Source organism: Olea europaea, chromosome 22 (assembly GCF_002742605.1).
Source record: "Olea europaea var. sylvestris chromosome 22, O_europaea_v1, whole genome shotgun sequence".
Lineage (NCBI taxonomy): Eukaryota > Viridiplantae > Streptophyta > Magnoliopsida > Lamiales > Oleaceae > Olea > Olea europaea.
Window position 1 is genome coordinate 3,781,447 of NC_036258.1, and position 10,711 is coordinate 3,792,157.

The following is a 10,711-nucleotide window of genomic DNA, read 5'->3' on the forward strand; positions in this document are numbered from 1 at the left end:
TTCTTATAAGAATGAGAATGAAAAATATAGTCGTTAGAGATCCACACAAGACAGAGTAAGTCAAATATGGTAGTTTGATGTGATGAATAACGGTCATATTTTTCATTTTTATGGCCAAAGAATGAAAAACAAACCGAGCCTTATGTAAAAATGAGAATGAAAAATATAGTCGTTACTGGTCCACACAAAAGATAAAAATTCAAATATGATGATTTGATGTGATGAATAACTTGTTGGATATTGGTTAAATAAATCGAGAATTGAAAATCGATTAAAGTGACTTCGTATCAACTTCGGCCAAAAGCTCGACTCAATCCGTTTAGGCAAAATTGTTTGCCACTTCGCTGCTTCGGGGCGCACAAACGGGGATCGACCTGTCCGGTCAGGTCGCGGGGGTCGTGGGGGCTCGGGGGCAACGCCCCTGAAAGAGAATTTTGATTTCTCTGCATGTATTGAAGGGTATATTTGGCATTTCGAAAACCAGTATCGGATGAATGAGAAATTACGAAAAAAGACGAAAATCAGGTCAAAATATTTAACCGTGCGACCGCATGGTTGGTAAACCGCGCGATCACACGTCAAATTCAATTCCGATTTTTTGAGTAAAACCGTGCGACCGCACGGTCTATAACCGTACGGTCGCACAGTTGTCCGGTGAATAGACACCTTTTCATAAAGGTGCATTGTTTGGAAAGGGTGCATGATTTGGCCTCAACCATTTCGTCCACACCCTTTCATGGTCTATAAATAGGACCCTTTGGGTGTCCTATTCCTCACAATTTAATATGCAAAACATCTCTCATCGTCTCTTCTATCCAAAATCAAAATCATTTCATTTATTTTGATTTTCCTTCATTTCATCCTTGGAGTACATAAGCCTAAATTTGGTTCGTTGTACTTGTGTTCTGGAGTGCCACAAACACAAGTGTAGCCGTTGTATCTTGGGAGTCGATTGCCGAAATCCGTAGGCACCGTTGCGGGGCAAATTCGACTTAAGGACAAAGAGTCCAACTCTTGCCTCGGCTTTGTCCCTACTTTCTTCTTCTTCTTGTTTGTGTTTTCTTTGCCGTTACTCTATCCAATTTTTGGCACGGATTTACAAACCATCATTATACTTATTTTGGCATCACTATTCACAAAATTCCTCCAACATAACGATCATATTTTTTATTTTAATGAAGAAAGAATGAAAAACAAATAAGGGCACTATGTAATTCATTATATATATTTCTTATGCACAAGTAGCAAAATCCATTATTATAAGATGAGGTTGGAGGCCATCACAATTCTTTTGCGCCTTTTGAAAGAACAAATATGAAAAATAAGTTAGCAGAAGCCAAGCCAAGCCAAGCGACTTAGAAGAATGCAGATAGCCATATTCTTCACTATCAGCCGTCATTTTCAGCCATCGCCCGTAGTCAAAAGTTAAAGTGTCCTTAGTTGATTTGACTCATCCCCTTCTTTCCTCCTTCCATAGCATAGTTGTATATTAGCTGTCAATTAATACATTTTTTATTTTTATTTTTAGTCTCTTTTCATAGCTTACCATTTTATATACGTACATGACACTTTCAAAAACCCTCTCACTCCATTCACACATCTTCAGCCAGGGTTTTCGGTTCCTTTTAGTGTTGTTTACGTCGAACTTTGGCCGGAACCAGCTAACCGTTGATCAACTCATTTGCGTGTGAATAGAAAAGTAATGATTTACTATTTCTTTTCTGATAACTTTTGTTATGGTACTATCAGACCTAATCCCTATGCACTTTGAACCATGAGCAGCAGCAGCGACATTGAATTTTTACAAAGGCATACGCAAACAGAAAGATAGCTTTCGATGGGCTATTTCTGGAAATTTTGAAGTGGGTTTTACTTTAAAGTTGTGATTTTTATTGCCATTTCTTTGGATTATTGAAGTGGGTTTTGGAGATTATTAAGAGAAGTTTGGATTTCTGTTGCTGATTCTGCATTGAGGGTGAGTTCTTGAACCATATTTTCATCAGCAAAGACTTTGTTTTGATCTTTTCAACTGTAAAATGAAATTTTGGTTTACCTTATTTGAAGGGCTCTTGAATTTTGCTTTGTTGAACAGAGTAGACTTGCAATGTAGACTTGGTTACTTGTGTAGTAGTGTCTTGATGGGCTACACAGTTACATAGCTTTTCATTGAAAAATGAATCCGACCTGCACTGGAAAGTGTGACTAATTTTAAAGTTTGTGATTGAACCTTGTTTAATTTTGACACCTTCCTTTTCAATAAATCCGTCTTTGCGTCAAACATCCAAGTTCTTATGTGGGGTTTTTGTTTTAATTTGAAGAGCTATACGTTTTAGCCCTTGTTTGACCCTCATTTCATTTTGGAGGAAATAATGTATTTTGTGAATAATAGATTGATAGAGAATGCTTGGTTAAAAATTAAAGAAAAATATTGGATTTGCGGGTAATATTATTTTAATGAAGGATGTGTGTTTGAAAATGAATTTTGAAAAAATGAATTTTTATAAGAATGCGAATCAAACAAGGGCTAATTCATGGGTGGTTTTAATGATAAAATTATGAAATTGTTAGCTTTGAAATATTTTTAAGATTGAGTATTTAAAAGAATAGTAAAAAATTTCAAATGGTTAATTCATGCTTCATGAATGATAAAATAATAGTCATTTTTATGTGACAATTAATAATTTGATGCATGATGCAGTAAAAAATTATTTCATTAATTTATCAAATTACTAATTGTTACATGTATGACGTAGTACAATTGCGGTAGTAAATGACTGCAAATAATATTCTTTGTAATAAGATATGCAATTTGGGTCCACATAAACTCAAATATTTTAAATTCAATTGTCATTTGTCTCAGTTACATCAGGGGAGACAATATTATTATAGAAAGGACAGAGGCAGAGATAATCCTTAATGTCTTGTGATTTTATCTAATCATTGTTTAATTAGGTCTAATTACAAAAAAAACAAAAGAAAAAGAAAAATCATTTTGGTGGTTGAAGGGGTGGAGGGACAGGGAGCGTCCCATCTGGCAACATTTTTAAATTTTTTCTAAATTTATATAATACATATGTAGTTTGCTCTGCTCCTGCATATTTTCACCCTCCAAGTGAAAATTCTGGATCTGCCACCGGATGGTTGGATATTTAATGTCCATTTATGTATGTTTCCAATCAAAAATTTGGTATAGATTCCATTATTGATGGTTCGGTATTGAGTTTCTTGAATAATATTATCTACGACCAATTACTTTTAAAATAATTATGACTGATTGAACGATAAATTATCTGATGTCATGGACATGAGGATTATTTTGACCAAAACAGCGCGAATTTTAATTCATGAAACTTGTTGAAAATGATATCTTATTTGAGTTTGTATTTTTATATGTTTATGAAGTTATTTTATATTGCAATTTGTCGTAAAATACACCGGAAATTGTTGCTTGATCAAAATTGTATTGTATTGGAGTTCTACCTCATCATTTCAATATGTCTATTTGTCAACTAATTCATATAGCTTTTGAGCGTCTCGTGAATGGCATCTGGTAGCTTCTGTCCTCTAATGGAAGTCTGTTTCTTGGAACACAATAGCACTTATATAATTAAGTCATTTCTTTTTAGCTGAGTGAAACGTGCTCTATAATCAGCTGATAGTACATTTATTCACAGTTTAATTCTTGCTTAACCATTTTTGTCGAATATAAACGGACATATTTTGGCAATGAAAATATTGGTCATGCTACTTCAATTATGAACCCAAGTAAAAAATCAATATTGCGTGCAAATAAATGGATTGCCTTTATATGAGGTTTTTCGTCTATTGGATTCTGTACTAATTTGTCCATTATTTAGCCCCTGTTTGATGGTCATTATTTCGAAGAAGTAATGTTTTAAAAATTTGGAGAATGTGGTTAAAAATTAAGAAGAAAGTTTTGGGTTTACGTGCAAAATGTTTTATTGTATGAATGTGTGGTTGAAAATAAGTATGAGAATTAAAGAGTTTTATTTTAAAGGGCTTATTGACACGAAACAATAGAGTAAATGATGATGGAGAATAAAAGGAGACCCGTCTTCCTTGATCAAAGCAGCCTCATGGGTTTGACGCAAAAACGACCGAAGATTGAGGTGCCTCTCTCTGCCAAGGTATCTTCAATAACAGAGAGACAGCTTTCGATGGGCTATTTCTGGAAATTTTGAAGTGGGTTTTACTGTAAAGTTGTGATTTTTATGGCCATTTCTTTGGATTATTGAAGTGGGGTTTGGAGATTATTAGGAGAAGTTTGGATTTCTGTTGCTGATTCTGCATTGAGGGTGAGTTCTTGAACCATATTTTCATTAGCAAAGACTTTATTTTGATCTTTTGAACTGTAAAATGAAATTTTGGTTTACTTAATATGAAGGGCTCTTGAATTTTGCTTTGTTGAACAGAGTAGACTTGGTTACTTGTGTAGTAGTGTCTTGATAGGCTACACAGTTACATAGCTTTTCATCGAAAAATGAATCCGACCTGCACTGGAAAGCGTGACTAATTTTAAAGTTTGTGATTGAACGTTGTTTAATTTTTGACACCTTCCTTTTCAATAAATCTGTCTTTGTGTCAGACATCCAAGTTCTTATGTGGGGTTTTTGTTTTAATTTGAAGAGCTATACGTTTAAGCCCTTGTTTGATCCTTGTTTTGGAGGAAATAATGTATTTTGAATAATGGATTGATAGAGAAAGTGGGGTAAAAAATTAAAGAAAAATATTGAATTTTCGTATAATATTATTTTAATCAAGAATGTCTTGTTGAAAATGAATTTTGTTAAGAATGTGAATCAAACAAGGGCTAAGTCATGGGTGATTTTAATGATAAAATTATGAAATTGTTAACTTTGAAATATTTTTAAGATTGAGTGTTTAAAAGAATAATAAAAAATTTCAAATGGTTAATTCATGCTTCATGAATGATAAAATAATAATATCATTTGCAATCGTTCATTACTGTTGTCTTTCTATGCATGATGCAATAAAAAACTATTACATTAATTTATTAAATTACTAATTGATACATATATGACATAGAACATTTGCGAAAGCGAATGTCTGTAAATAATATTCTTCATAATAAGATATGCAATTTGGGTCCACATAAACTCAAATATTTTAAATTCAATTGTCATTTGTCTCAGTTACATCAGGGGAGACAATATTATTACAGAAAGGACAGAGACAGAGATAATCCTTAATGTCTTGTGATTTTATCTAATCATTGTTTAATTAGGTCTAATTACATAAAAAACAAAAGAAAAAGAAAAATCATTTTGGTGGTTGAAGGGGTGGAGGGACAGGGGGGCGTCCCATCCGGCAACATTTTTAAATTTTTTCTGAATTTATATAATGCATATGTAGTTTGCTCTGCTCCTGCATATTTTCGCCCTAAGTGAAAATTCTGGATCTGCCACCGGATGGTTGGATATTTAGCCCCTGTTTGATCCCCATTAAATTAAATTAAATTACATTATATTTTATTTTTCTCTCTCTTATTTTCAACCACATAATCTTCCATAAAATAATATTACACATAAATCGAAAATTTTTCCTTCTTTTCCTACCACTCATTTTTCTAAAAAATACTATTCCCCACATTTTCATTTTCAATTGCAAGTAATGGGAATCAAACAGGGGGCTTAATGTCCATTTATGTATGTTTCCAATCAAAAATTTGGTATAGATTCCATTATTGATGGTTCGGAATTGAGTTTCTTGAATAATGTTATCTACGACCAATTACTTTTAAAATAATTTTGAATGACTGAATGATAAATTATCTGACGTCACAAACATAAGGATTATTTTGACCAAAACAGCGCGAATTTTAATACATGAAACATGTTGAAAATGATATCTTATTTAAGTTTGTATTTTTATATGTTTATGAAGTTATTTTATATTGCAATTTGTCGTAAAATACACCGGAAATTGTTGCTTGATCAAAATTGTATTGTATTGGAGTTCTACCTCATCATTTCAATATGTCTATTTGTCAACTAATTCATATAGCTTTTGAGCGTCTCGTGAATGGCATCTGGTAGCTTCTGTCCTCTAATGGAAGTCTGTTTCTTGGAACACAATAGCACTTATATAATTAAGTCATTTCTTTTTAGCTGAGTGAAACGTGCTCTATAATCAGCTGATAGTACATTTATTCACAGTTTAATTCTTGCTTAACCATTTTTGTCGAATATAAACGGACATATTTTGGCAATGAAAATATTGGTCATGCTACTTCAATTATGAACCCAAGTAAAAAATCAATATTGCGTGCAAATAAATGGATTGCCTTTATATGAGGTTTTTCGTCTATTGGATTCTGTACTAATTTGTCCATTATTTAGCCCCTGTTTGATGGTCATTATTTCGAAGAAGTAATGTTTTAAAAATTTGGAGAATGTGGTTAAAAATTAAGAAGAAAGTTTTGGGTTTACGTGCAAAATGTTTTATTGTATGAATGTGTGGTTGAAAATAAGTATGAGAATTAAAGAGTTTTATGTTAAAGGGCTTATTGACACGAAGCAATAGAGTAAATGATGATGGAGAATAAAAGGAGACCCGTCTCCCTTGATCAAAGCAGACTCATGGGTTTGACGCAAAAACGACCGAAGATTGAGGTGCCTCTCTCTGCCAAGGTATCTTCAAATTTCTCTGTCTGTGAACAAATTTCTGCTTACATGTCTACTTTCTGCTTCTATATTTATAAGGTAAATATGCCATTATCAATCAGTTTTTCTGTTGTTCGGTAACTTGTAGAGTTCACATATTACTTCCATGGCATTGTTGAAGTTACCTCTCTCTGATCTTTTAGTTTCTTCAAGAAAAGGCATTCCAGTTCATAAATATCACTCCAATGCCTAAATTATGGACTAATAGGCCCTCACATTTTCTTCTTTGTCATTTTTGATCTTAGTGATTTATAGCTTTTATAAGATGTTGTGGGTCTTTACCACATTGTCTTTGACGTGCTACTTTTCTTGGCAACAGGAAAAGAAAGAGAAGGTTAGCGAACGAATTTCAGCTCTTCAACAACTTGTCTCACCTTATGGAAAGGTACATATTGAAATTTTAAATTTTATTATTGCGATGAATTGATTAGAACTTAGTTTACATGTTTGTGATTTAATTTCAACTTTCTATTGCTGAATTTTTTTTTTTTTTATATTCGACTACAGACAGATACAGCATCGGTTCTTCTAGAGGCAATGGAATACATAAGATTCCTTCAAGAGCAAGTTAAGGTGTGTCATTTTCTTGATTTATTTCATTCAGATGTTCTTCAAGTTATTTCAAATCTTTGGATTGCTATGAACACTGGAGCCACTTTAATTTCTTGGTTTGCTACCATTTCGAAGACGAAGTAAACCATACAATTCTTGTTTGGATGTTTGGATAATAAATTGAACCCGATTCTTGGTCCTTTCAGGTATTGAGTGCACCGTACTTATATAGTACACCAACGACTAGTACACAGGTGAGCATCAAAGTTTTCTGTGGGTTTTTTATTTTTCCAATCTTGTTGCAAAATATATTGTTTGATTGGGTAGAGCCTGATCACATTGTAACTTGTGTTCTTGACCATAGATCGACCTTCGGGGTAAGGTCTACAGAACTATCTAGTGTTGATTTAGTTCTCACGGCGTAAGTGAAACTATATAAAAATGTGTGCGCTTTGCTTATATTTGTTTCTTTTATTGCTCTTGATGCCTATATTTTTGTCCTTGTTGCTATTATGAATTGAACCGCAATGTTAACATGTTATCATTTCAAGGAAGTCGAGCCGCCTAACCTTAAAAGCAAAGGCTTATGTCTCGTGCCAATTTCGTTTACTGATGGAGTTGCCAGTAGCAATGGCGCCGATATTTGGGCTCCGATAAAGACGAGTTCCCCGACTTCAAGAAGACCAATATCAGACGAAGCTTCAGTGATAACTTACAGTTGAGGGATGGTTTCAGCTTAGATGGTCACAAATGGGTTTTAACAAGTGGGTGGCAGTTTTTAGATGTTGAATCATGTTCGCTATTCTAGCAAGTTGCGAACATTTCTTATGATACGAGGTGCCAATGTTTGTACATAACGAAGTTGTAAATTGATAATAACTTCCATTAGTCATATTCCAATGTGATGAAGAATCACATTTCAACTTCAGTGAGAAAAATAAAGCCTTGTAGCTGGAGATTATCTCCATTTTGAAATCATCATCCTTAGCATGCTATTATATGAACAATTTAAAGGGCTTATTGACACGAAACAATAGAGTAAATGATGATGGAGAATAAAAGGAGACCCGTCTTCCTTGATCAAAGCAGCCTCATGGGTTTGACGCAAAAACGACCGAAGATTGAGGTGCCTCTCTCTGCCAAGGTATCTTCAAATTTCTCTGTCTGTGAACAAATTTCTGCTTACATGTCTACTTTCTGCTTCTATATTTATAAGGTAAATATGCCATTATCAATCAGTTTTTCTGTTGTTCGGTAACTTGTAGAGTTCACATATTACTTCCATGGCATTGTTGAAGTTACCTCTCTCTGATCTTTTAGTTTCTTCAAGAAAAGGCATTCCAGTTCATAAATATCACTCCAATGCCTAAATTATGGACTAATAGGCCCTCACATTTTCTTCTTTGTCATTTTTGATCTTAGTGATTTATAGCTTTTATAAGATGTTGTGGGTCTTTACCACATTGTCTCTGACGTGCTACTTTTCTTGGCAACAGGAAAAGAAAGAGAAGGTTAGCGAACGAATTTCAGCTCTTCAACAACTTGTCTCACCGTATGGAAAGGTACATATTGAAATTTTAAATTTTATTATTGCGATGAATTGATTAGAACTTAGTTTACATGTTTCTGATTTAATTTCAACTTTCTATAGCTGATTTTTTTTTTTTTTTTTTTTTTTTTTATAATTTCAACTTTCTATTGCTGAATTTTTTTTTTTTTTATATTCGACTACAGACAGATACAGCATCGGTTCTTCTAGAGGCAATGGAATACATAAGATTCCTTCAAGAGCAAGTTAAGGTGTGTCATTTTCTTGATTTATTTCATTCAGATGTTCTTCAAGTTATTTCAAATCTTTGGATTGCTATGAACACTGTAGCCACTTTAATTTCTTGGTTTGCTACCATTTCGAAGACAAAGTAAACCATACAATTCTTGTTTGGATGTTTGGATAATAAATTGAATCCGATTCTTGGTCCTTTCAGGTATTGAGTGCACCGTACTTGTATAGCACACCGACGACTAATACACAGGTTAGCATCAAAATTTTCTGTGGGTTTTTTATTTTTTCAATCTTGTTGCAAAATATCTTGTTTGATTGGGTAGAGCCTAATCACATTGTAACTTGTGTTCTTGACCATAGATCGACCTTCGGGGTAAGGTCGACAGAACTATCTAGTGTTGACGTAGTTCTCATGGTGTAAGTAAAACTGTATAAAAATGTGTGCGCTTTGCTTATATTTGTTTCTTTTATTGCTCTTGATGCTATATTTTTGTCCTTGTTGCTATTATGAATTGAACCGCAATGTTAACATGTTATCATTTCAAGGAAGTCAAGCCACCTAACCTTAAAAGCAAAGGCTTATGTCTCGTGCCAATTTCGTTTACTGATGGAGTTGCCAGTAGCAATGGCGCTGATATTTGGGCCCCGATAAAGACAAGTTCCCCGACTTCAAGAAGACCGATATCAGACGAAGCTTCAGTGATAACTTACAGTTGAGGGATGGTTTCTGCTTAGATGGTCACAAATGGTTTTTAACAAGTGGGTGGCGTTTTGAGATGTTGAATCATGTTTGATATTCTAGCAAATTGCGAACATTTCTTATGATACGAGGTGCCAATGTTTGTACATAACGAAGTTGTAAATTGATAATAACTTCCATTAGTCATATTACAATGTGATGAAGAATCACATTTCAACTTCAGTGAGAAAAATAAAGCCTTGTAGCTGGAGATTATCTCCATTTTGAAATCATCATCCTTAGCATGCTATTATATGAACAATATATCATTATATTAAATAACTTCTTGTGCTTCCAACCATTCTTTTCCCTTGGTGCTCTCTCGTTTTTGTCACATGACAAGAAGATTAAAAAAAGTTCAATAAATCGAAAGAACGTCACAAACAAAGAGAATAAAGGGAAGAGAATGAGGTATACGAGGATGTCACAAAATAGTTGCGTTACTAAAAAAAGCTTCAGCTTCTTCCTCTTAAGTGAACCATAATATTTATAGTTGCAAACTTCTCGTCCTCTCAAACTTGAAACTTGTATATATTAATAGTAATAGAATTACTTTTACTAAATAGTTTACTTATAAATTTATTTACACATCCCGTTAATCATTATGGTTTATTCATATCTTATAATTCTCTATCTTATTTCAAAATAAAAAATAAAAAAAGGTTATCTATAATATCATTATTTATTTTTAGAAACCAGAAATTTTTATTTTATTATTTTGATTCCTAAGATGTGACCTCTTAATAATTAGTGATTCAATAAGATTAAGATTATATAATTGGATCCAATCTTCTCTTAATCATCAATTTATACATAAGTCCAAAAACCTAGATAACTATAATAAATAAATAAATAAATAAAATGAAAATATTCGAATTTGCAATGATGCCAATATTCTTCACCTGAAAATATGATATCTAGGAAATTATAATA

General features: G+C 33.1%; 2 protein-coding genes across 6 annotated transcripts; both read left to right on the forward strand.

Moving 5' to 3' along the window:
- The first annotated feature begins 1,532 nt into the window (after positions 1-1,532).
- Positions 1,533-8,234, forward strand: LOC111371413 (transcription factor bHLH154-like). 4 transcript variants are annotated; one of them, XM_022993392.1, is made up of 7 exons: positions 1,533-1,699; positions 1,783-1,975; positions 4,019-4,148; positions 7,024-7,089; positions 7,212-7,277; positions 7,463-7,510; positions 7,808-8,234. In XM_022993392.1, exons 3-7 carry the CDS (start codon positions 4,047-4,049, stop codon positions 7,976-7,978), a joined length of 453 nt encoding a protein of 150 aa, XP_022849160.1. In that variant the 5' UTR covers positions 1,533-1,699; positions 1,783-1,975; positions 4,019-4,046; the 3' UTR covers positions 7,979-8,234. The 4 variants fall into 4 exon arrangements, with proteins under 4 accessions (XP_022849160.1, XP_022849161.1, XP_022849159.1 ...); XM_022993393.1 differs by having other exon boundaries at positions 1,533-1,975; XM_022993391.1 differs by lacking the exons at positions 1,533-1,699; positions 1,783-1,975; positions 4,019-4,148 and adding exons at positions 4,166-4,316; positions 6,542-6,671.
- Positions 8,235-8,270: 36 nt separating this feature from the next.
- LOC111371414 (transcription factor bHLH154-like) lies at positions 8,271-10,014 on the forward strand. Of its 2 annotated transcripts, none has more exons than XM_022993395.1 (5): positions 8,271-8,400; positions 8,753-8,818; positions 8,991-9,056; positions 9,242-9,289; positions 9,586-10,014. In XM_022993395.1, exons 1-5 carry the CDS (start codon positions 8,299-8,301, stop codon positions 9,754-9,756), a joined length of 453 nt encoding a protein of 150 aa, XP_022849163.1. In that variant the 5' UTR covers positions 8,271-8,298; the 3' UTR covers positions 9,757-10,014. The 2 variants fall into 2 exon arrangements, with proteins under 2 accessions (XP_022849163.1, XP_022849164.1); XM_022993396.1 differs by having other exon boundaries at positions 9,590-10,014.
- Positions 10,015-10,711: the final 697 nt, after the last annotated feature.